We start from the raw sequence: 27215 nt of genomic DNA, 5'->3' as shown, positions 1-27215 counted from the left end.
ATAATAAAAGCATTCATCCATGTGGTATGATGTACTACAAGATCAAAGCAGAACTGTTAGACTCTGGATGTCTGAACCATAGAAATTTATATTGGAAGGATTAAAAAAAAATTAATAAGCACTGGAAATGTCTATTTTAGTTTGTTCAGGCCTTTGTTAGGCTATTTTTTTCAGTGATATGGAAGCAAACACCAAAATCTTAACTGAACATTAACTTCTAGAATATTCTATATTCTAGAACAAGAACTTATAAAATATATTTCTTGTTCAAAAAGGATAATCTAGATAGTGAATTTAGTGATACTTGATAACTTAGGGCTGTCCTGCAGTGATATATAACCAGGTAGATTAGTGGAATTCTTGTTGCTATAACTGCATTGCTCTATGGTGCAATGATAAATGGATGGTTTTGTTACTGATTTTGCTGGTCTCATTCACGTGTAATTTAAGGTATTTTGTTCATACAAAAAATAATGTTCTAAGTATTTCCTGCTTTTTTCTGTAAATGTTTTTATAATAGCTTTTTAAATTTTCCTCCACTTAATTTTTTGAGAACCCATGACTATGGCAGGAAAACAGGCCGAAAATAGATGAAATAGAAACTGATGGAATAGAAAGTACACACATTGTGTGGCAGTGACTTGTTAGCATTTCAGCTCCTCAGAGTCTTTGTAGGATAACTGTCACATTTCACTTTTAGGTTTACTATTTCCGACAAGGTCATGAAGCATATGTTGTAATGGCCAAGAAGAACAAAATATATAATATTAATCCCAAGAAACAACCATGGCATAAAATGGAATTGCGGGTATGACTTCTTTTTCTTTTTTCTTTATATCTTAATATTAAAACAAAAATAGAAACTAACTGGAAGTAAGTCCTTGAGACAAATAAATCTAGTACTCTTAATATTATAAAGGGAAAAATTTAACTTAATGGTCAAATGAAATAAGACCTTAAACTGTACTACTTTTTGTATCAGCTTGAGTGGATGAGATGGTTATACTTCATAGTGAAATATTTTTTGAACATATTGCATTGTGAAATAATAGCTTGTGGAAGACTAAATTTCAGATTCTTGATTTTGATGTGATCTGGCAGAAATCTAGTACATTCAATATACCCATGTTTTCATGTTTTAGAAAACTATTTCAATTAACTTCGGTGGTGGTACATAGTATTTTGTTTATTCTAGGAGCAAGAGCTAATGAAAATAGTTGGGATTAAGTATGAAGTGGGATTGCCTACTCTCTGCTGTCTTAAGCTAGCTTTTCTTGACCCTGATACGGGTAAACTGACTGGAGGAGCCTTCACCATGAAGTAAGGAAAACAATATTGTATGCAAATTGGGGGTTTTCTTGGACAGGGGTGGCCAGGGGGATGTTGAGGTTGAAATTTTAATGAAGACATTAATACTGACCTTGTGCTTTTCAAGTGCTGAATTTGAAGTGTTAATTTTTTATGTAAGTGCTTTATGTTATGCTTTTGCTGTTTTACCGCTTAATAGTTATGTGTTCTGTTGTAATTAGGTATCATGATATGCCAGATGTCATAGATTTCCTAGTTTTGAGGCAACAATTTGATGACGCAAAGCATAGGCGATGGAATATAGGTGAGTTGTGGGGAAAGTTGTGTCCTGTGGTTTTATTTGTTTTTCTAAGTGTCCACCTATTTTCTCGGTAACTTTCTTAGAAGTAGGTTATGGTAAAGAAATCCTAACACTGTGCTGAAGTCAGAGAGTAAACTCTGCCCATAGTTAGCTGGGGACTTCTACTTAGTCCTTGACCAAAGTGGCAGCAAGCAAGCAAAATAGTGAAGGTGATCTTTAAAAGAAAGCAAAGAAAATTTCAGTTGTATATTTGCAGAGAGACTAGTTATTATGGCTCCTGGTAACTTCTTGTAGCCTATATATTGTGTGTAGCTCTCTTTTTAATTGAAGGCCCTCCTACAATGGCATTGCTAGTAGGATTATTTTTTTCTGGTTTCTGAAATTTCTGCTGAAAACGTGGGAATAGTTTTTCAAAAATCACAAATTGATGTCTAGATTGTACAACAAGAATGCTTTCCGTGTCCTTATACTTTTTGAATTCTGTTCTAAACCCTGTGGTTTAGCTCCATTGAAGTGTATATAGTTATAATTCACTGCCAAGTGATGAGGGAATGACTTGGATTCTTTTTACTTTGCCTGTGCCCAGTTATTTGTGTGTACTGGATACTGAAACAATGCCCATGACTGCTAAGTCCTGCAGTCAGATCTATTTACTAGTCATCTTTTCCATATGATAATAAAGATCACCTTTCAGCAGTGGAATTAATTAATCTTCTTTCTTTTGATATCCTTAGGTTGTGTGCCTTAGCAGTAGATGTATAAATTACACGATGCCATAGGAATAAGTTACATATAATTTCATTCTTCACACTATGTTGTCTGAAAATACAGCTCATCTTCAGTTCTATAGGGAATTTAGTAAAGACCCTGGGCTTCTGATCCAATGAGAAATGTAAACCTTTATTTCTTCTTCATTCATTCATTTGTTCATTCATTCATCAAAAGATCATTTAAATTTAAAGATCTCATAAGTGACAAGGTTGGTGAAGATCTAATAGGTAACTAAGCTTTGCTCTTTCCTCCTGGTTATGGATCTGTGGTCTTGTCCTCTGCCATGCCATGTTTTTGCACAAAATCATGGCAGCAGCAGAAGAATGATTGCCATAGTTTGTGAACAGCCTAGCCAGGCTTACTGAGCTGGTAGTGTATTTCAAGAAATTTGCAATCTGGAATAAATGGAAGCTACACAGAAAGTAATGTAAGTAGCAGGATGTTTTAGCAAGCTTCCAATGCAAATAATGTGAATTTTTGTTGTTTGGGCTTTGTTTTAGGAAAAAATATTTGCTTATCTATTACATTTTCTAATATTAAATTTATATTAACGTATGAATCCTTTTAGAAGGAACAAACATAAAATTTGAAATTACAGGTTCTTATTTGCATTCATATTCTTTTTATTGCATTTCTTTATCTTATCATAATTTAACTTTAATACTTGGGCTAAAAGCTATTCCAGTAGTATTCCTACAACTTCAGCTGCATGTCTTAGATGGGTGTGCATATCTCTCTCTTACTACATAGCAGCCACTGTGAGTTCCATATACATTTTTTGTTATCTTCAAGTGAACATTATGCAGGGGATACTCAGTTCTGGAAAATTACACTAGAGCCACCTACTTCTGAGAGATTTTGGACTGCTCTCTGCATAGATGAGGTAGCACAGAGGAGATGAGGAAAGTAGTGATTCAAGAGATTCTTTCACTCATGTTTTCTGCTTTAACATTCTGTCTGTAGGAATGCTGTGGCTCTTGAGAACTTAGAAGCAGCTGCCAGGATATATGCCCCTTTAAGTGGTTTTGATCTGCTTAATGTTCAGCTCAGTGAAGTCACTCCTAGTTGTACCTACGCATGTTTCTTTGTAAAACTGATCACCAGGGAAGGCCATACTGAAAACTAATTTTATAGCTCTTCAGAAAATAAGTTATTCTTTTAAAATAGAACATCAGCCCTAATTTACATTTTTGATCTTGCATTTCGGATATTTCTGGTTTATTTGGTTCTATTTAGCACAATTAGGACTATTAATAGATGCTTTGTAATTGTGATCCATTAAATTTAAATTTTTTTAAAAAGTGGTAAAGAAAGCAGACCATTTTTGAGAATATATTTACTTCCTATTATTTCAGACAACTTCAGCAAGCATTTGGGCAGAGGGTGCATGTATTGAAATGGAACAAATACTGCAGCAGAATGTGTACTTGGAATCTCAGGCTTAAATTACATTTTTTCTTGTATTGAACAGAATACTACACTAAAATTGTTTCTTAATTTTGTGGCATGTGTTGTAGAAAATGTTAGCATTTGTGATGGTGTGTAATACATGCATTCTCATGTGTAATTTTTTTTAATAATGCTTCTGACCTTTTTTCTCAGCTGCATGAATGCTTTGTGGTAGTTAAGCCATTGCAAGTCATAATAAATTTCTTTGCTAACCTTTTGAGCAAGCTTTAATAAATTTTATTCTATTATCAGTCAGATTGCCTGCATAGTAAAGAAAATGAAACTCTTGAGTTACATTTGAATTGCTGAAAAAGCACTTCAGAAACTAAGGAGGACGAGCTCAGAAGCTTGTAAAATACTCCCCATACAGAGGTGTCATAGTGCTCAGTTATTTTAAGGTAGCATGTGGTAATGCAAGTAGATGTGAGTCTTAAAACATTGAAATGTTTTATCTTTTATATGAAATTAAGAAATAAATTCATAAGTAAAGAATATGTAGGTAGATTTGCAAATTGCCATTTTTATAAAATGCTATATTAACTTTCATTTTGGTTAAAAAACAATCTTCAGAAAGAATTTAACAATTTAGTTGGTTTTTAACTGAGCATTGACTCATGCTTGCCTGCTGAAGCTGTAAATGTTCAAAAGGATTTCTGTATTCAAGATCAAGCCAGATATATCTAAACCTGCTTTTCTGGGAGGGTAACATGCCTTATATTGATGAAATGATTTTGTGTTCTTACCTAGGTGATCGTTTCAGGTCAGTGATCGATGATGCTTGGTGGTTTGGAACAATTGAAAGCCAGGAACCTCTTCAGCCTGATTATCCTGATAGCTTATTTCAGTGCTACAATGTCTGGTTAGCAAATTTATCTTCAATCTTTTTTATGTTAATTTTATTACTTCATTTGAAGTACTGACTGAGAAACTTTCATTAAATTCAGTCATGCATCTCGCTGTACCAATTTATTATAATACTCTGTGGTGTAGAAATTAAAGTTTTGTTACAAACATTAAATAATTACATTGTTGAAGCAATATTAGTAGATAATTCAAGTGTGGTTATTTTTAAGCTGGGACAATGGTGATACTGAGAAGATGAGCCCTTGGGACATGGAGCTGATACCAAGTAATGGTATGTTACCTTAATAATATTATTTGCTTTACAAATATATTTTAAGAAGAAAAAAAATGTTGTATGGTTTTAAATAAACAATCCTGCTTTTTGTGGGGGTGTGAGGAAGGCCCACAAACCAGTTGCATTTAAAGAATATCTTTAGATCAATTACTAAACTAAAAATGAATCAAGATAAAAGAACTGTGAAAAAACAGCCATGCTAGATAAACTGAGTGATGTTGAAATAGAAATAATAAAAAAATTTCTATAGATAATGTGCAGTTAAACTTAACTCTTTGTACAATTAGGGATATAAACCCATGCCCTAGGAGTTTGAGGAAACTGGCTGCTCTAAGATGTGTCAGCATTCCTGCAGATATTCAGTCCATTGCAGATGCAGCTGTTCTTGTGAGAGAGTTTGGTATTAGCAGGATTTTTCTCTCCCTGTGGCCCAGCACTTGTAGCAGATGCACATGCTGCAGAGTGGACAGCATAGCATGGGAGCTGTTCACATGTTCAAAACAAGAATGTAGTACTTCTTCCATAGTTTCTTGGTTGGTTGGGTTTTTCTAAGACTACATAAAACTCTTGTTAAAAAGCAAGGTAGAATCAGCATTTTTTCCTTATGTTTTCCATGAAACATTTGATAATATTGTCATTCAAAAGTAACCATAAATAATTCTAAATTATTTTAAGTTGTAATTCTGTTAATTTCAACTTTTTGTTTTGGTTCAATCCTTCTTTTAATAGGTACCTCATTGTCATGAGTAAAATACAGGTGTTAGAGACCAAAATCAATAATTAAAATAGACTGCCCCTGTTTAGTTTTTAGTAGAAGCCAATTCCTGTTGTCTTAAGAAAGGAGAAGCTGCTTTCAGATAAAGAGTAGGTACTGATTAAGATAACTAAACCTGAATCTGATTTTTTGCTGTATTCACAAATATCAACATTTGTTATACCTTCTTAAAAATTGTTAAGAGGAGTGCTTAATGTCATATTTTAAAAATCTGCTATTACAGTATCAATTGTCAAAATTGGTAGGTCCTCAAGGATGCTTAGGTGATAATACTATTAATTTGCAGGCTCAGGAACTGTGGTTTTAACATTTGTCTGTGACAATGTAGAACCACTACCTGAATAATGTTTTAACAGCATTGTCAAAGTTATCTTAAACTCCATCTGGAAATCATCTACCTATTCCTTACCGAAATAACTCATTGCCCAAGAATATTGGCTTTTAAAACACAGAATAACTCCAAAATCAAAGTACACATTTTAACTGTGATAAATGAATGTTGGTTCTAAAATGAATTTTATAATTAGCTATTCAGAAGAGGATAAATCTTCAGGGAGGACCTCTACACCAAACTGCATTGTAAGGATTTAGATGTAAGAGAATAATATATGGAAAGGATACTGGATACATCCAAAATGTCTTTGAGTAAATCAAGAGCTATGCATTTGTAAAACTGATTTCATGGTATCTTTGATTTACAGGTATATGTATTTCACAAGATACAAACATTTATATTTTTTTTTAATTTTCACATTACATTCCAGCTGTATTTCCAGAAGAACTGGGAACTAGTGTTCCTTTAACTGACGATGAACGTAGAACACTGCTCTACAAACCTTTGGATGGAGAATGGGGTTCCAGGACTCGAGATGAGGAGTGTGACAGAATTATTGCAGGGATAAACCAACTTATGACTCTAGGTAAATTTTGAAAAATATGGGAAAGGTTTTTGGTTTATATTTTTCAGACTCTGATCACGTGAACTTCTGAAATTACCAAAATGAATGTGTTAAAATACACATTTAACCTCTTGTTAACTTCAACAAAACTTTCGCATTGAACATCTTTTAAGTTTTTTTTATAGTGGGTACTTACGAAGCTTAATTTTTTTCCTGTTTCCCAAGGTAACTGTTGCTGTTTGGTAGATAATTTGACATATACTAGGGGTAGGAGTTTGGGTTTTGTATGTTAAAAACAAGTACTTGATTTTTTAACTTCAGCTACCAGAATCTCCTGTTGGGGTTACAATTAATACCTTTATGATTAAGTGAATATTAACTAAATTACGGACAGATGTGGGGAAGAAAAAAAGCATAGATTTACTTAGATAATGAATATCTATGTGTGGATTTTCCCTGTATTAGCCTTTCCTAATTTTTGATTTCTTTTCCACATTTCCTTAATTATGCAAAATGTTGAGGGAAAAGTAATTGGCTCTCTTAGGAAAGCTACTTGCTATTTGGTTGTGGAGCAATTATTCTTCATAGGCAGCTTCTGAAAAAGTAATTGTTAAAATGTTTAACACACAGCTGCAAAATTTACCTGATCAAAGACAGATGTCTGGTTGGAGATCCATCAGTAAATACAGGCTGAATTATAAGTCTCCTGTATGTCTCTATGGGGATCAAAAGGTGTCCAATTAGCAGTCTTATGTTTTGGGCTAACAGTGGTCATGCATTAAATATAAGTCACAGATACTTTGTTTAACTGATTTTTGAAGCACTTAATGCAAGGTAAGATTCATGTTTCAAAAAAGCCAAAAACCTCTTAACTCTTGAAATAATTCTGATTACCTGTATATCCCATATAGTTTCTTTGATGACATACTGCATAAGAAGCCTCCATTTGCTTCCTAAACAAAGGAGTTATCTGTCCAGTGTGGTAGAACAAATTAGAGATTTATGTTAAAACAAAAGGAGGAAATGAAAATTTGAGCTGCTTTTGCTGTGCCATCTAAGAGTAATGGTTTTACATTTTGCGTTATGATGTATGGCAGACCACTTAGTTTGGGATTTGGCTATAGCAGATGCGGTGCATAGTGGTACCAAGTAGCAGTTGCTATAATATTCAAGAGTGAGTAAACAGCTTCTAGAAGAAGAGCAATCTTTTTAGCAGCAGCATATTTTCTGTTTTTAAAGACTTTTGAGACTTTTAAAGGTGATTTTGTGGTTTTATAATGCAGTATTTTTCCTTGAGATGTAAGATTTTAGAACGATGTGTCTAAGCCCATGATGATTCTAAGTACAGGAGGGAGAAAGCAAGGTTGTTTAGGTGTACAAGCTTAAATTGCTCAGCAGTCCTCTAGCACTGTACTGGATTTGCTTTGGAAGGCTTCTTTGCTTTTAGGCAGGGACAGGAAAGAGTGTTTATGTTTTACTTTGAGTGTGGATTTTACCCACATCTTACAGAGGCTGAAGTAGCGCTGTAAATTTTATTGCAGGAATTTAATGTATTGCTTTGTTTGAAGATATGAGAGTGGCAATATAAAGTGAAATGAAATGAGCCTGTGCTGTAAATAACAATACTGAATTGCATGCCTTCATCTGTGTATAGTTTTTACACTTTTCAAATGTGTATATTTCAAATGTGCACTTGCTGTGCCTTTGGGGGAGTGTGGTGCTTCATGCACAATAGAATGGGCAACCCTCAGTCACTGCAGCAATGGGATGTACAGCACACACCTCAGCAAACACTCTAAATAGAATATCAGAAATCATTTGGAATATCTAGAGTAGTTACTGTTATTTTTGGGAAACTGCTGTGCATTTCAAACATGAAGAAATAGCTTATGTTGTAGGGGGATAAATCTCAAAACTGCCATGGAACCTTGCAGAACATAACGCCAGGGGTTTATGGTTTGTTTTTTGATTTTTTTAATCTAGATATTGCTTCTGCATTTGTGGCACCGGTGGATCTTCAAGCTTACCCAATGTATTGCACTGTTGTGGCATATCCCACTGACCTCAGTACCATTAAGCAAAGACTGGAAAGCAGATTTTACAGGTTAGACCCAAGTCTCAGTTCTGTGATCTACCAGCAGCTGTATTTTTGGTAGCTCTTTGTCTTGTCAACTAGGATGTGGGCGTGGGTGTGCACTTTTACTTTCTTTCATCTTCTATCCTTGATCTAGGTTTCCATTTTCTAAAACTCAAAAAAGGAATGAACATCTCCCAAATGTATTTTAGAACTACATGGCATTCAAATACCTGATTATGCAAATTACTTGTTCCATGTGAGATTCAAATTTCAGGGTTAGTAAAGTGACTTTTGGTCCAAAGGATTAAGTTTCCCTTAATAATTTTTTTTAAGTACTTTTAAAATAATTTTAATAAGAGAAACCTTAAAAATATCTCAAGTGGTTTTTTGTCCTAATATACTTTAAAAAATATTCTTGCATCACTTAAGCAGCTGCACAGAATCTGACTACTTAAATTATTGGCATTGAACTTCTGAGTTGTTGTACAGCAACGAGATAAGTTTATACTTTTTGATACTGTTTTGATGTTTTCCTAAACTGTGATTGCAATTGCTGTGGGCATTTTTCTTTTTGTTTTTGTTTTTTAGTAAATATCTATATAGGAGTATAGTTTTTTAAATTACTTCAGTTTCCTTTCTTGTTCTAGTTCTTATTTTAAAATCAGTGTCACTTTAGTTTCTTTTGAAAGAGTATGGATAGAATTTTGTTTTGGGCCGAATTTCAAAGTTCATTTTTAGTGCTTTGTACATGCTAAATGAAGATTAAATTCTAAACTAAATTTGCTTTTTCATTTTCGAAAAAGCACCACTGTTTCTTATCATTCTATTGCAATATTGAATTCTATGTTTATTGTGTGATATGAAGTAATCCGGCTTTCTCTTCTATAATGTGCTGCTTTACTGTCCGATGGAAAACTTTTTGCTGGATTTTGCTGCTCTTGTCAAAAGAGTAAGCATTTATATTTTGGTAATTAACACACCTTCGATAAATTTGGCTTTTTTACTTTGTAATATTGCTCATGCCTAGTTAGGTAATAAACAACCTCACTGTGTTGTGCTTCTCAGTGATTTTTTTACATTTAGTCAATTAGTTCAGATGGCTTTTGATTTTTGCTAGTTTTTCATGAGGCTTATCTTAAAACTAACTTTTGTGCTGCTAGAACCTTTACTATCTTTTTACTTTATCTTTTTCTGATTTGGATCTGTTTTATTCAGTTATTCTGCTTTTGTACATAATTTTTTATAACGTCACTATTCTATAGTTAGGTTATTCAATCAGAAGGAATCTGATTGTTGTCTATCTGTCAGAAAAAGATATACTCTGTAATATTTTTATTAATATTTTGTTGATCCTTAAGTGAGTTCAAAGGCTATGATATAGGATGGGTAATATGCAGGAATAATAGAAGCTGAAGTGTCACAGCTGAGTTTTCCTGCAGTGTGTTAGCTGAATGTTCTTAAAGCCATTTGTATAGATTACCACAGAATATAACATGAGAACAGGAAGGCAGAGGAAGCTGCCTGCTGCTGGTCACTTAGGGCAACATAGCCAATGTGTGTTTTCTGATGTCATGGAAAACAACGTTGAATGAGAAGAAGGATGTAGTAACCGTCTTTTCCCCTGTTCATATACATTGCTAGAAATTGTCCTTGTTTCTTTTTCCTTTTCTTTTCCTCCAACTGTTTGGATACAGGCGCCTTTCTTCGTTAATGTGGGAAGTCCGGTACATTGAACACAATACTCGCACATTTAATGAACCCGGAAGTCCTATTGTCAAATCTGCCAAATTTGTCACAGATCTTCTGCTACACTTCATAAAGTGAGTTGCTTAGTAGGTCTGTTGTTATTCCTATCTCTTACCAAGGTAAGAGCCTTTTTAGATCTGAATTTTTAAGTAGGATAGTTCTGCACTTTAAATAAACCTGTTGGGGCAGAAAAGAATAGAGCTTATGTTGACAAAGAATTCTTAAGTGTACAAAACAAGTTGTGTAATACACTGAGTGGCATAGATTGGCATGGCATTTTATTTTGATAAACCTTCTAAATGATAAAAATGGGTTTAAGTATCTTCACAGAGTTACAGATATATTCATTGGTAAGTTAGGAGTTCAAATTTTGAGTTTGAATACTAGCTATGTTAACATAATTCTAAAATCTAGATTACAATTTATAGATTTGAAATGACGTTCTGTATGTATGGAAAGTATAAATTAAAGGCTTTGTAGTCAACTGAAGTTATAGCTGTCTTTCAAACGTTCTATTATCACCCAATAGACAAGCTCAATCACAAATACTTAAGATTTTTCAGTCAGTTGACATATCTAGACACCTGAAGTTTGGAAGAACTTACTGTGCCCACTGCCTTGGTTTACTTGTACACAATGAGTGCTGCTGTTTCCACTTTGTAGACACAGCAAGATACTTCATTAGTTTAACAAAACTTGTGACATTTTTAGTGATTTAGATTGTTGGTGTTAAATTGAATCTAGATTTTTTTTATTTTGTGTGTTCTTAAAAAACATTAGAACTCTGTTTAGTATTTGGAAATCTAGGGCTTTGACTCCATAAGTAAATCTTCAATTTCTTCAGTGCCTGTGATTTCTAATATTTGCTGGAGAATGTAAAACACTTAACTGCTTTAGATGTTAAAAGTTTTAGTGATATATACACCATTAGGAACAGATATATATCTAAAGGGCTTTTCTGTTACTAATTTTGTTCTTTAACATCTTTGTCCTACATGTTTTTTTTTTTCCTGAATAATTAAGCAGCTCAGGGTTTTTCAAAGTGTATGTTTTTAATTGGCTTAGCTAAATTAGTGGATATTGTTGGATATTCTTATTTAATAATGGCCTATAGCTTGAGTCTATTAATATACTAATTTAAGTGAACTAGCAATTCATGTAAAACCCAGACTTTATTTTTATGGTTGTAACTGTAAGGTAGAAGGGCTAGACAATCAAAATAAAGCCCATGGCTCTAATGAGAAGGAAATATCTAGATGCCTCTTAGAAATCTACGTCTCAGTTTCCTAAATTACCCAAGTATCTTAAAGAGCTGAAAATGGGGGGTGGGTGTTGCAGTCAGTTAACCTTTTTTCACCTTCTCTCACAGCTATTCTAGCGGTAATAGAAGTAGCCTGTATTAGGTATTCTGGTTCCCCTGTGGAGTTGCTGAGTGTTTACAGTTACAATTGGTAAAAGTGTTACAAACCACTTTTCTTCCCAGTGGTTTGTATTGCTGCATAGTAGAATACCTTTGAGCTTTCCTTTGTAGAGGAGTTTTATATGGTAATCAAGAATTGAAAATCAGTGTTTTGGTGATTTAATTATGCAGGTTTACGCCATAACAGTGCTAGTCCTTACACACTCGCATTTCAAATATCATACATTTGATAAATGCGTGCTAAATTAAATTATTAAATTGCACTTTTGTACAATAAACTTACTGTAATGCTCCTTACAAAGCTAGATGGGCCTCAAACCTTTTATATAGTTTAGGAGTAGATTTTTCTGATGCTGACAATTACATGGTAAAGGATTATGATTTTTCATTTTAAAATATTCATGCTGTTAAGTGATCTATATTTTAGAACTTTCTGAGCTAATGGTTAGCTTGACATTACTTCAGTTCTCTTAGTATTCATATAGCACTAAACATATTCTCATTTTATTTGGGAATGGCTTCATAAATATTTGCCTTTTCTTAGGCAAATTACAGTAGATTCCACAGGTGATGATAGAAAATGAATGTTGGCTTGTGTTTCTTTTTACAGAGACCTTAGCTGCTATGACATAATTCCATTATACAATGCAATGAAGAAGAAAGTGTTGTCTGACTCCGATGAGGTAAGTGGTGGTGTCTTGGGCACTGGCATTGATACACTGGAGAAACAAGACCGCTGTCTGTCCTGTGGAAGACCAAAGTACTGGTTTCAGTCACTGCTGGGAAGTGGAGTATATCTTTCTGTCAGTACAACGTTTCTTCTTGTCAGCTGGAAAACTGGGTAAAAATCCAGCCTCCTCTCTTTACTTGAGTGCAGAGAGCTGTAATAGTTCGCTGGAAGACGCTGCTTAGACTTCTGAGAGCTTCTCAAAATTGACAGTCACATGAAATGCTTCTCAGAGGGATGGGGGTAGGACTGTAAAGACTGAAATTCTAAGTTTAAAGTATAAAAGAACTCTCCTGCTCATATATGCTTGTATTTTTTAACCTTTTTATGCGACTCATTATCTTGCTCAAAGGAAGAAGAGAAAGACACAAACGTGCCGGGGACATCCACTAGAAAAAGAAAGGTAAATGTTTTTAAATAGTTTAATTTATATTGTTAGTGCTACAGTTGCTGAAATGTATTTGGAAATAATGGAATGTAAAACTGAAATATTTCTAGTATTGTGTAATGTCAGCATTTTGGAAGTTTTGAATTTAGTGACGTGTTGTTCTACTGAGTTGTTCAATGTAAAAGTATTTCTGTCTGTGCTGCTGCACGTTGTGAATTAATTTATATCCTGTGAGGAAACTTTTCCATTAGGTTTTGTAAAAGCAGCTAGTTTATTGAATATATACCAGGCAATTTTGTCATTTCAGGATCATCAGCCGAAGCGGCGGCTACGTAACAGGGCTCAGTCATATGACATTCAGTCATGGAAGAAGCAATGCCAGGAGCTGCTGAATCTCATTTTTCAGTGTGAAGACTCTGAACCATTTCGACAACCAGTGGATCTTCTTGAGTATCCAGTGAGTATTTTAGAACAAGACAACTGGTTATAATCCAGTTGTTAAGTGATGGGTTGGTTTGTGGTTTTTTTTTAACTTCGACCATTTTTTCAATTTAAACTTCAGGCAGCTGTAGTGACAGAATTTTTGGACAGAATTCATTGTCACTTGTTTAATAATGTTTACTGTTTTTCAACTAATTTCAAAATAAGTAATACTTCTTTGCTGTCTCAGATACTTTTGTTGCTTATGTTATTAAGTATATTACAGCTTTTTAAGTAAATTGCAGCTTTGCAATTAAGATGTCTTTCATTTTGTGACTGAAAAATGGTCATATATATATGAAATGCATATATTTGGTTGTTGCATGTGATATGTTGTTAAGGATCATTGGCTTAATTTCAGAGTATAAAAACTAAAAGTAAGACTATATGATAACTTCAAGTAATAAAGCAAAGATTTTGCTTGCTTTCCTTCCAGCATATCTTTAAGTTCTGTAAAATAGCACTCCAGGGTGATTAACTTGAGCGAAATTAGCTGTCTCAATTAGAGGAAAGAAATGCTTCTCTTTTGTAAGTCACTAGTAGATCTGTCTTGACACTTCTGCAGCCATTGGGTACCATTATTTTTGAAGTAACCTAAACTTTATGCTGTGGCAAATTACAAGTGGCCCTATGTGCTTGAGATCCTCAAATGAGCTGATAGAGAGCACTCTACTAGGCTTAGGCATGAAGCACACTGCTCCCTGGTGTCACAAGCCTGTTTAACATGCAGAGGCACTCCTGCAGGTTCTATTTGCTCTGATGGATTACCTTAAACTTTTTGGTTAAATTTGGTATTTAAGCTTTTACTTGTATGGACATGTCTCTGTTTCTTCCATAGCCTGGAAAGAAATTGTTCTGTCATTGGCTTGAATTGGGTCCTACCTAAGCCTGTGGAGTTTTTAATGCTTTATTGCATTCATAGATTGTCAGGTCTCCATGTGGGAAACTGCTTAGGTTTCAGAAAGGATGTGATAAGCCTCTGATCAGGTTCAAGTGTTTGAACTTCATGTTTTAAAGCTAATATGCAAGAACAGTATTAGTCTTAGTCCTTACTTTCTGCTAAGCCACCCAGAAGTCACCCACTTGTAGTCACATGTTATCATGTTATAACATGTTATAACATGTTATAACAACATATACATGTTATAACATGTATCACTGTTATCTTCATGTTAGTGTGTCAGTAAAGCAACCCTTAGGACACAAAATTTTGAGTTCTGTGTTTCAGTAAATCGGGTTATAAAATGAATTAAATTGTCTATCAGTTAACTTCTAACCTTGACCCTGCTGGGTATGTCTGCAAGGAGGTATGTTGTATATTAGTGGAAAGGGGCAGAATGTCTTCAGCAGTCTTCTACACCTATTTAAAGAGCACATTTTGGTTAAACAGGTTTATCAAACTCATCCTAATGAAAATGATACATTAAGGCTGGGAAAATAATGTAAGAAATTATTTGCTTTGCTATTTCTAAACAGGATTATAGAGATATTATTGACACGCCTATGGACTTTGCTACTGTTAGAGAAACACTGGAAGCTGGCAACTACGAGTCACCAATGGAGTTATGTAAAGATGTGAGACTTATTTTCAGCAATTCTAAGGCCTATACACCAAGTAAAAGATCAAGGGTAAGATGTTATTGTTTTCCATTGTTGTTTGAAAGAACACTTATATCTGAAAAATACAGAACCAAAAGCAGAGAAAGAGTGTAATTTGATTGCTTTTAAAAAACAAGTTAAATTAATTTCTCATCTTAAAATGTAAGTATTTCTGAGAAACTATTACAGCTTTGTATTTGAAGGAAAAGGAATGTGTGCTCTTTAAATATTGAAAGTTCTGATGTTCTGCTTGTGTGTTTCAAAAGAAAATACTAGAAAGTGGGTCTAAAGAGAAAACCACATGGAAGAAGAGTTCTGTAGAAGCAGGATTATGAGCACAACAGTGAAATTTCCCAATATTTTGGGGAAGAAACCAGATTTTCAAAACAAACACATAGCGATCCCCTCCACTTTGAATGTTGCCCCAAACTGGAATATCCAGGTATAGACAGCTGAGGATGTTGAAATTCTCTGCTGTTCACCACTAATGCAGTAGGATTGTAATGAAGCTCTTAGGATTTCTGGGAAACAGGACAGTTTACATGACATGTCAGCGTACAAAGCTATTCATACTGAGATGTCCTGCTATAGTGGTAGGTGCAGTATCTGATAACACTTAAATTATAGAGGCATGTTTACATGGATTCAAGACTTCAGTGTAGCGTTGCTTCTACTAATGTTAGGTTTTAAGATCAGACTTATTAACAGCTTTATGTTTGGCTGTTCTAAATAGAAGGTTAATCATTAGGACTTCATTATTTTAAGACTTGTGCACAAATTTCTTAGTAGGTGACTAGCAGGATCAGTGATTCCTCTCCAGTCAGTAGCAGACAGGCCCATTCACTGTTGAGGCTGCCATACCCCATAAAAGAATTGCTCTTTCAGTTGCAGCAAATGGCAGGGCTTTTGAGGCAGGTCTGGATTATTTCCTAGTTTTTCTTTCTCTCCTTGACCTCATCATACCTGACATAATTTTTAGCTTTGTGTGGTTTCATAGATTGTTTTGACATTTTCGTTTCTTTCATGTTTCTTCCAAGCCAACTGGTATAGTAATAAATTTGTCTTCCATTGTTTTACTCAGAAGTAGAAGTGGAAGGTTCTTATGTCAAGAGTTTTAATATTCTAGAACCTATGTGCTTTCAGTGCACGCAAAATGTAGTTGAATGTGATATTTTTACTATGTCATGCACTTATATTTTTAACATCTTATTTTGTCACTGATGCTTATTTGAACAGTCAACTGATGTCACTGATGCTTTCTTGAATAGTAAACCTAAAGTCATCAGCTTTTTTCTTTTAGCTTGGCACGTCAGACACACATTCCTTTGCATGCCATCTCCAGTAACATGCACAGAATCTGTCAAACCTATCGAGTCTGGTGCTCAGGTGGTTTGGTGTGTCATTAAGTAGGAACTGGTTCAATATTGTCTTTGTGTTCAGAGAAGGTGCCATGTCTCCTGAAAGTACCTAGAGAGGTCGCTTTGGTGTTTTTTCTGTTTCCAGAATTAATAGCAACTGTGCCTAAATAATTACTAAAATGAATTTGAGAGTCTCTGTCGATCATCCAAGTTTAAAGATGAGAAAAAAAAAGTGCACCTACATAATTCCAATATGTTTATTGTACCTGTTGCAGCCAACTTGTTGTATCAATTCATCTATAAAAGGAATAGACTGATATTCAAATACAGGATATAAGGATGAAACTTAATAGAACAGAAAATAAGATTTCTTGACCCTAGGTATGATACAGTAAAATTATATTAAGTATCTCTGTGATTTCTGTTGAAACTAGAAAGAGATACATTCTATAAAAGCAATTGAAAAACTGACTTATCCAATTTTTCTTTTTCTGTGTCATCTTCAGTTGTGATACACTGTTCAAAACCATGAAAATAGTTAAAGCAAACCTCCATGTGGGTTAGCATATATTTGTTGAGGTAGATTGTAAATTTCCCTAAAACATTTCTATATTAATCACTTTTTGCTTTTCTAGCTATTGTTCAGCGATAAATAAGTAAAAGGATGCTTTGGAGAAGTATAAAACTTGTTTACTGGCTTTTCTTTTTTAGATCTACAGCATGAGCTTGCGCCTTTCTGCTTTCTTTGAAGAACACATAAGTTCTATTTTATCAGATTATAAATCTGCCCTACGCTTTCATAAAAGAAATACTATAAAGAAACGAAGGAAAAAAAGAAGCAGAAGCAGCTCAGTTTCCAGTAGTGTTGCATCCAGGTACATTAATTCCATTATGGTGTTCATGAAATGCTGTGAAATTTTGACATACCTAAACAATAAAACTTAGTGTGTTTTTTTCTTAATACTTCCTTTACTATTCCCTATATTGCAGAATGGTAGCTTTGACATGCAAGTCCCTATGATGTGGAAGAGTTTTAAACTTTACTTAGAGCTATCCTAGTGTAAGTGCTTAAAATTCAAATAACTGCTAAATGTGTACAGTAAAACAGCATCGTTAGGGTAGTGATGGCATCATGCTTTGTCATATAACTATAGTATTTATTGTAAAGATTCACTTTCCAGAAGCTCACAACTTACATGAATTTCCACAGTAAATGCCATATTTTTAACATACTTCATGCAGAGGTGATTGTTTTACTCCCACAATCTCAGACACTAGCATTTAATTTTATTTATTCCTGTAAAATGACAAGGTGGTCATCCAGGATACAAATTGTTATTCCTTTTGCAGCCCCGAAAGGAAGAGGAGATTGATAAAACCTCAGCTGAAGGCAGAAACTTCTGCCACTTCATCATCATCTGCACCTGCACGGTCGACAGCACTGAGACACACTCCGCCTCAGATGAATGGAAAAGCCGCTGAGGCCTCCTCTCTTGTGCGGACTCGAAGCAATAAGGGGATAACAGATGTGGCTGTTACAGAGCAACCATCTACTTCTTCAGGAGCAAAGCCTTTAACTATCAAGCCTTTAATTACAAAGCCTAATACTACTGCAGGGTCAGGAAAGTCAGGCAAGTTGGGGCGTTTTTGGTTTTGAGGTTTTTTTTAATTAGTCCATGAATGTTTTTAAAGATAAAACTGGCTCTTTGGAAATCTAATATATCTCTTTTGGTTAAGACTGGTTCTGTTTTCAAACTGATGGGCCTTTGAGGCTCTTCAGAGGAAAGCTGAACAAATTAGGCTATGTTGTTTTATCTAGGAAGCTTTCTCCCTTTTGGATCACTGAGTCAAATGGTTTGTAGTAGAACATGTAGTAGTTGAACAAGATTGAATGTAGTATAAATTACATGATAATTTTTTTTCTTTTTATCCTTCTAGTACTGGAGAATTCAACCAAACATTCCAAGAACCAGAATATTGTATCAAACCCCACTCCATCTGATTACAGTCATAACACTAGGAATAACTCCACGAAAGAAAATCCCGAGAAAGAGAAGCAAATCAAGCGCAAAGTAAAATCTTCCACTGTTAATCCACAAGGTACCTAATTTCCCTGGAACTTCCTCCCCACCCTCAGAGTTACTGATGTAGTGACTGTAGTGTTGTACTTCAGTTATGGGGCAGGGACATTAGAATGCATTGTGATTTAGCAGAATAGGGAAATCCAATGGAACAACTCAGTCACCATTAGTTTCCTTCTTGATGAATTAGCATGGCTTTGACTACTCTTAACACCATTTCCATGGTGTGAAAACTGTTGTCTAAATGATTTTGAGATGTTAGCATACCTGTACTTTCATTTAAACTATTAAAAAAGTCATGCTAGAAGTTCCTTAATTGCAAAGCAGACTTCTGCATGGTCACACTTTAAATCCTTTGTGTTTAAACACATACAACTTCTGTGGGTTATATTTGGGTCAGTAAGACTGAGTGTGACAACATTCTGTGCAGCAACAAGCATAAGCATCAGAGGACCCCAGCTGCATATTCATTCTTTCATTTTTTGGCACAGCAAAAAGAAAAATATGCAGTATTTACTGCTTCTATTTAATATATTTGAATGGCCTGCTTGGACCTAGTTCATGAAGTCTCCTGAGGGAGCTTGCTTGGTCTTTTGATGTCAGAATACCTTAAAATTCAAAGCTTCTGTGGAGGCTGAAATAAGATCTATTCAGAAAGCTTTCCTTTTTATGAAGGAGTTTTAAACTGTTACAAAGATGCTTGAAGCAGGTGGATCCACTAAACATCTTTTCTCTGAAAATGGGGGCACAGTAGTCTGCAAATTGGTTCCCATCTAATTAATCTGCCTACTCATTTTAATCCTTTCCCCAGGGAGTTCTTTCTTACTCATCCGTGCTTCTGAAAAAGTAGTGTGTGGTCTGATAAGTCAAATCATCTGTCCATTGCTTGTAAGCTCTCTTACAAAGGCCCCAGCTGTTCCACACTGGAACAGATGCTAAGTATGCATCTGTTATAGGATGGGATGTTTGGTCAGGTCAGGGGTTTCTGAATATTGACATGGTCCTGTCTCCTCAAATCCACTCATAGGACTGAGGAGGCCTGTGCTTTTAGTGCATGATGGTGCACATTCAAATACAGCAGAAGCTGTGTGTGGGTGTTTCACCAAAGAGCTGCAGGAACTATCATGCTGGCTATGAGCCTGCTCTTGGCCATATTTTAGGCAAGGACTGTGGTGTCAGAACATTTCCTAAGAGGTCCTGTGACATGCCTCTCTGGCATGTCACGGGAATTTGAGTTGAGGAAGTTGAGTACCCCTCACATAATGAACACTCGTACCCTGTAAAAGTCTCCAAGTACATTCTGCTGTCTGTTAGTGTGAGAAATCTGTACAAATTCGATTTGTACAGAAGATGCTACCTCAGGTTGAAAGTAAATTTTTATTTCTGCAGAGATGAGTTGCTGTGAAGCATTCCCAATCCTTGCAGTAACATTTCTTGAGTGACCTTTTGCTGTTGCAGATACAAAATAGGAGTTTTGTCCACTGGTGTTGTATCATCTGAGAAAAACCCTTAGGTTCCCTTTTTTCCTTTTTTTCCCCCCCCTGCATTTTTCCTGGCTTTTTCAGTTTCTTGGAGTTTTCCTTGTGGCTACCATGTGCTAAATCCAACTAGAAGTTAGTCCTCATTCCATACTAGAAGGAAACTCTCTGAGCTCAACTTTGGGTTTCTTAGATTTTGACATATTGGCAATCACTGTGAATCCATTCAGATATTTTAGTAAGTTTTATTAAGGCAGTGTGAAAATGAATGTAAATGCAGATCTGTTATGTGACATGTACATTGTACCATTTCTTTACAGCGGATTGCAAGAACAATGCTTTGCCATCGGGAAGCGTTCAGGTAAATGGACATGGAGGACAGCCTTTGAAACCTCCAGTTAAAAGGGGTCCTGGACGGAAACCCAAGGTGGAGACTAATAACAGTAGCTGTGAAGTGGTGGTGCACAAGAAAAGAGGCAGGAAACCAAAAAAGCTACAAATTGTTGAACAGCAAAAGGTAGCAGAGCAGAATACAATCCAGACTGCAAGGGATATACCAGAGGAAGCCTCTGTTTCTACTGCATGCAATTCTCTTTCTGAAAATAATGTGAAGGAAGACTTGCTACAAAAAAAAGGCCGAGGGGGTAGAAAGCCAAAAAGGAAGATGAAGAGCCGCCAGCCAGGCTCAGACCTCTTAGTTCCTGCAAATGTTAAAATGCAAACAAGAAGCAGGAGGAAAAAGACACATGAGCCTATGGAGGAGAGTTCTGAAGAGCTTAAAGATTCTGAACCTCACATGAGAACTAGAAACCAGGGTAGGAGGACAGCCTTTTACAATGAAGATGACTCTGAGGAAGAGCAAAGGCAGCTATTGTTTGAAGACACCTCCTTAACTTTTGGAACTTCAAGCAGAGGCAGAGTCCGAAAGTTGACTGAAAAAGCAAAAGCTAATTTAATTGGTTGGTAATTTTTACCAAGGGTTTTCCTTCAGAATGCTATGAAGCAGGTACAGTTAAGGAACAGCAGAACAGACTTCTGCTTCCCTGCTGCTATTATGGGTTAGAAAGAATATGTTCTGATTTGGGGAGAAAAATTTAGCAAAATGATAAACTGAAAGAACATTCTTTGAAAGAAATATATATTTTAAACTTTTGCTATTTATTGCCCTCCAAATAGGTTATACATTTCAACAGTCATTTTGTTCACAGTTGAGAATTGAAGCAATTTCTGACTGACGTACAGAGTTCAGAGCTACTCTGCTCAAGTTGTAATATCTCTACACAATTGAAAAAAGGTAATAGAAATTTTAATTGCCACAAATTGAAAACAGAAATCTATTTTTGACCAAGCAAGGTACGCTTTGATTGTAAAGTCAAGTTGCCTAGGAAGGCAGACTTTGGCAAAAAATGGCAGTAAATTCGCTTGCATTTCTATTAAATAATACAATACCAAACTTTGCTCATCTGGAAATGTTTAATTTCAGTTGTGATGGAACGTTCAGCTGCAAAAGAAGCCTAGCACAGGCCATTGTTTATCCAAGTTCTGCCAAACATAGCAAAAATGTAATCACAAATATATATATCCACATTGGAAAAAGTTTGACTAATGTCTAATTTTTCAGACCTTGATTCTTGTATCAATCACTAAATCTCTGTTTATTGTGCCAAAGACTGAGAATCAGTGCAGTGGAAAACCTTTTTTTCTTTTTGAGTGTCAGTACAGCATACCATTTACAGTGATAAAACTGTGTCTTGTTTTAAATAGTAAGTTGTTAACATTGTTCTGAAATGTATCCTTTTTGGTACTTCTGGTAGAAAATAATGCACTGGTGGGGTCCTTTGACAGAGATGTTTTAGTCTAAATGTATAATTGGTTAAAGGATTCAAGGAAATTACAGGACATGTATGGAATTATGATGTTTACTTTCTGATCCAGATTGTTTGTTGTTTCTACAACTTTAGACATGCTTAAGAGTCTGAAATTACCTACAAAGAATAGTGTATGTGTATATATTAATATATACATAAACACATATGTCTAAAATATTACCCAGGTATAAATTTTTTTCAGGATTTTTTAGATAGCACTAGAATTGAAAATTTTAAAATGTCATACTTTATAGTTTAATTTTAAGGGGAAGATTGGTTATTTTCAATTATTAGGGTTAAAAGGCCAAATCACTTTTTATGCAATCATGTTTTATACAGTGGTCTCATTGCACATTGTGTTTTTCTGCACTTTTTATGGTATATCACGCTGACATATGTCAATATACACCCTAAAGAAAAATTCCATTTAATGATTGTGCCTTGTATTCTATTATTTCTTGCATCCTTACTAAAATTAAGTTGTCTATTGTAAATGATAACTATATGACTTAGGGGAATGTATTGTTATATGTACTGCTCTGGAAAAGAAAAGCAGTTATTTATTTGTTTATGGTACATTTAGTTATTTTATAACTTTACAAACAAACCTTAATACCATTTTCTATCACTTAAAAAAAAAAAAGTATTGTCCAGTTTCAAAGAAAAAAAATACATTAATAGTGGTATTTACTGAGATCTGGTATGGTACAAAAATGTAACCAAAATTTTATGGTTATACTTTTTTTTTTTTTTTTACACATCATTTGCAGTGTCTGGAAGGGAGGACATGCGGAATTAAGATCTTAAATTTGCACAGATTCTGTACATGTATTTGAGGCCTGATTCTTCATTCTTTAGTTTCTTACAAAAAAAAGCCTAAAAGTTTGAACAAAGAATATTGGTATTTGCCACTAAGAGTAATAGAAATATACTACTGTGGATAGCAGATTAGGATCCACCATACCTAGTTTTATGTAGTTCATTTTGCTACAAAAAATGGCTGAGATATTTTCCAGATCCTCTGAATTGTTACAGATTTGAATTTGGGGGCCAGGGATTAGCTTGTATTTGATTTGTTGGCATATTTATTTTTTCTAACAAGTATTTCTTTTATCATCCGATTAAAATGGAGTCACTAAACATGTGGTTAGATAACAAGCTACATTTGTACAGTTGCAATACAGCTTCACAATTCAAAACTGATTGATTCTACTTGTTAATTTTGTCAAATCTCACTGATGAAGGCAATCATTTGAAAATGTGTAATTTCCTGATGTTATCTGCATTGTAATATATAAAATAGATTATATCTAAAATTCATCTTCTGTATTTACTCCGTTTGTAAGAATGTTTTATATGGCATGTTTATGTATATATTTATATATCGAAAATACCTTGTGTGTAAGTTCTGGAGACTGAAATAATCTGCATTCCCTTAACAGTAGGTAGAAGATTGTACATCTTAATTTTACGAGGATAGAAGGCCTTATCTGCAGAACATGGGTACTGCTTCCCACCCAGTAATATCGGTGACTTTAGCCAGTAAGTTTTTGATTCTTATTAGACACATTAATATTTTTCCTTTAAAACTAAACTGGATCATTTGGGTCAATTTTTTATAGAAGCAATGCTAGAAATTTATTAGAAATTAATACCAGATTTATTTAAAAGTTATATTTTTTATAATTTAATTTCACTAGGTTGCAAACTTTATTTATGAGACTTTAGTCACCACCAGACCATATTTTGGTTGGGGAAAAATGTATTATTTGAGGTGGTCGTGAGATACTGTATCAATACAGAAAAAGAGCTTTTGATTGCAGAGTCATAGGTTTTTAAATGTGAGCAATAAACTATTGGTCAGTGTTCTGAAATAATTTAAGAACTATAGTTGTATGCATGTTTAATAATACCATCTCAAGTACCTAACAACTGGTTCAGAAAATGGAGTATCAAAACCTCATATGCTTGTTTTACATTTGCATTGTAAATAACATAGCTTCATAGTCACATACATGCAAATAATCTGGCAGCAATTAACTCAGTTCCTTTTTCATTAAATTAGTTTATATTTGACATGGATATGAGGATACAGTTCTGGTATTTCTATGCTATACTGGGAAACGTTAAAATTGGTATTTGCTGCTGAGTGGTATCTTGATAACAGTGTGTTCTTTACCTACCAATGAGGAAATACTTCTGCTTCTGTCATAAGTGTGCTCTAAATGTTTAACAGGAATCATTGTACCTGTGCCTACATACTTAACAATGCTTTAGCCACTTTGTTTCTGTTGTTAGTGTGTTCTCTGGGAGCTGAACTGAAATTTTGCCACTGTAGTGGTCAATATTGAACTAGAGCTCTTTGTCACTCGGCAATGACCAGTGATACAACTTTACAGAGAAATGTCTTCCTCCAGTGATTCAACTGCTGTGATAAAGATTTTCAGATGTTTATTTGTACAGTGTCTGGTTTGTACCTGTGATCAGTTTGTTGATAGACTTGTAAGGTTGAGTTGGTTGAGTTAAATATTACTATGGCTTAATATTTGTAAAACTATTAATTGATAAAGGACCCTGATGCAGCACGTATAGATATTAATATCTATTAAAAAATAAATTGTAGTGTAGAGACAGCTTATTCACTGTATTGCTGTACAAATATTTTTAAGTACCAATTCTGCACCAGAGGCTTTTGTCTTACCAAAAAAAGGACTACAATGCAACACAAAAAATAGCCTGTCCATTCAGTAACTTCAAGCTTGTTACAATTTTACACTGCATTTTTAAATATTTTGCTCACATTTGTTGGATCGAGGACTACAAGTAAACACTTTAGCGTGTAATTTGAATTTAGGCACATGTTAAATAGTTGACAGATTCTATAAAAGCAATAGGCTTAACTGGATGGGACCCTTTCACCCTGTATTTATATAGTAGATTGGAGATTAGAGGTTTTTAAGCTCACTTTGATCAACATTTATTTGTAGCATGTGAATCTTGCTGAGGTAATTTTACATCACTGGTCAATCAAAATGTAGCCATACCACAATATTTACATTTTCTCCCGAGTCCTCACCTTATTCTAAAATAGTATATTTTGTCCACAGTAGACTGTCAAGAGTTTTCCTTTTCAGCTTTTTTTAAAGCATTTTAAAATATTTAATTAAAACTCTGCTACAGTGCTGTGATAGAGAAGGTACAGGGTTTTGAAACCTCACCTAGAAACAGCAAAAGCTCAATTTCTGTTTATGACCTAAATGAAGACAAATGAACTGTGCAAAATGAGTATATATTTTCTTTTATCCCTGAAGTTCTTGTAAAAGATTGGTTTCCAAGGGGACCTAGATATTCAACTGATAAAAGGGCTGTTAGTGTTCTGCTGTAAATTACTGTATATACATGTTCATATGCAGAGGAAAGTGTATTACATTTCATAAAACTGGCCAAGGCTTGACAGTGTGTTTCAAATAACAAATCTGGCATTGACAGCTTATGTAGCTTCTTGTTTTTGAATTGTGAATACAGTTTGCTCACTTTCTATGATGTCTGGGGGAAAACAGCAGGTAGCTTTTAAACCAGAGCTAACCTCCAGGTGCTCTTGTGTTTCTGCCGATTTTAATGCGGGAATTCGCCATGTCATTTTTACAGTGTGCTAGAGGAGGAAACATGCCAGGAAGCCAGATGAAAAGACATCTTAAATTGCAGAAAGGTGATTAGCTGCTTCCCCCTCACCCCCCTCATCCCCCCTTTTCCCAAGGTTCTAACAGCCTCAAGGCGCTCTAGAGAGAAACCTTGTATGCTGCAATAAAATAAGGGTGAATAAATTTAGCTTTTAGGAGGTACGTAGTGAGACAAGTAGTCATTTGGATCCTTTTTAATGCAGATAAATACATCAGGAAATTCACTTCAAATAATGCAAACAATACATTTTAGGGAGGGAAAGTAGTACTATACTAGGAATTTCTACACTGAAAGAACAAAGAATGAGGTCACACAAAGTAGTAGGAGAAAGAAATAGAAGTACCTATCATGTACTGTGTGATGTACATGTACTATTTTGTGCTTACAACTGCGTGGGTTGGTTTGCTAATGCATTGAGACCATACAGAAGTTACATTTTTGGACCATACTAAAACTGCAGAAGTGTGGTGGACAACTGGATAATGATCATGCGTGAATTAAATTCTGTCATAATGTTTCAATATGTATAGAATGGAGCTCAACTTCAAGTAAATTACCTAGAAAGGTTAATTTTAAAACTGACAAGATTTTCAGATTAAAAATTACACTTATTTTGTACAGAATTATGTAAAACACAAATCTGTTGTATGTAATGAGTAACAGTTTTGAAAACTATAATTCTTTAGCTTTATCAAGGCTTTTTTCCTTCCAGAAATCTAGATTATCATGTTATAACCTGAAGTATCTCACCAGGATAACAGTGCCCTTTCTTTTTGTACATATGGATTGGAAATTTCTTTACTGTTATGTGGACACTTTCTATGTTAGTTTTGATGCATAATACTTTGAATCCTTTTATACAAACTAGAATGTACGTGTAAGAATTACTGTCACTGCAATGTAGTAACTACAAACTTATTTTTAAATAAATAGAAAACATGTTTTTCTAAGCTGTCCAACAGTGTTTGTTTATATCTGGTAATTTACTGTGCTATGGGACGATTGGTTGTGTGTTTTTCAGAACTCCCTAAATTCAACTCCTTTTGATTCTTTATGGAATATGGAATAGCGGTATCTGGTAGTATGATACAGTGGGTAAGTGGGAAAAAACAAAATTGGAACTGGAGCATTCTCTGATAGAGATCAGAATTTGCTATTTGGCAGGGGTTTTCACTAAGCCCCACAGTTCAGGAGGCAATATAAAGGCAGTAACGTCTGGCACTGAAGGCACCATGTCGAGTCCTCTTCATTCGCTTTCACATATGCACCAGGGCACCTGCCTCTAATCCTCCAGGAAGCATTCCCTGTTCAGGTGACAACTGTTTGTACCAGAGCTACATCCAGTCTATGGAAATGTGCTTCCCAACAGCTCTAGAAGAAGCTATAAACACTTAAGCAGAGAGAATCCCCTGCCTCCTTGCCTGTAGAGTACTGGTCTGCAGCCTAGCTGCCCTGAGTGGGTGATGCAAGGAAAAGTCAACACGGGGTGTGTTTTCACAAAACTGCAGGGTTGGTTTGTTTATATCTACATTTTTTTGTTCAATAGATGCAATAAAAAAAGAAATGTGGACTCTGTTTAATTTCACATATTACTTGCTTTATCAGATGATCTTTTCCTCCTTACATTCCTTACCTGAAAACACAAGGAAGTGATGGAAGAGACCCTCACTC

General features: G+C 34.8%; 1 protein-coding gene across 1 annotated transcript in view; it reads left to right on the top strand.

The window, feature by feature from the left end:
• PHIP (PHIP subunit of CUL4-Ring ligase complex) overlaps window positions 1–26494 on the top strand; it is a 105970-nt gene extending 79476 nt beyond the window's left edge. Inside the window, exons 25-40 of the mRNA XM_086876353.1 lie at window positions 701–808; window positions 1196–1320; window positions 1530–1612; window positions 4577–4688; window positions 4903–4964; window positions 6507–6662; window positions 8625–8745; window positions 10413–10538; window positions 12495–12567; window positions 12964–13014; window positions 13307–13456; window positions 14956–15108; window positions 17148–17311; window positions 17787–18067; window positions 18375–18536; window positions 20316–26494. Coding sequence (XP_086732479.1) covers window positions 701–808; window positions 1196–1320; window positions 1530–1612; window positions 4577–4688; window positions 4903–4964; window positions 6507–6662; window positions 8625–8745; window positions 10413–10538; window positions 12495–12567; window positions 12964–13014; window positions 13307–13456; window positions 14956–15108; window positions 17148–17311; window positions 17787–18067; window positions 18375–18536; window positions 20316–20962 — 2574 coding nt within the window. The 3' untranslated portion in view covers window positions 20963–26494. The remainder of the gene's footprint in view (window positions 1–700; window positions 809–1195; window positions 1321–1529; window positions 1613–4576; window positions 4689–4902; window positions 4965–6506; window positions 6663–8624; window positions 8746–10412; window positions 10539–12494; window positions 12568–12963; window positions 13015–13306; window positions 13457–14955; window positions 15109–17147; window positions 17312–17786; window positions 18068–18374; window positions 18537–20315) is intronic.
• The last annotated feature ends 721 nt before the right edge of the window (window positions 26495–27215 follow it).

The sequence above is a fragment of the Cyanistes caeruleus genome, chromosome 2 (genome assembly GCF_971803275.1).
Source record: "Cyanistes caeruleus chromosome 2, bCyaCae1.hap1.1, whole genome shotgun sequence".
NCBI lineage: Eukaryota > Metazoa > Chordata > Aves > Passeriformes > Paridae > Cyanistes > Cyanistes caeruleus.
Note: the sequence above shows the minus strand (reverse complement) of the source record. Positions and strands in the feature narration are given on the sequence as shown.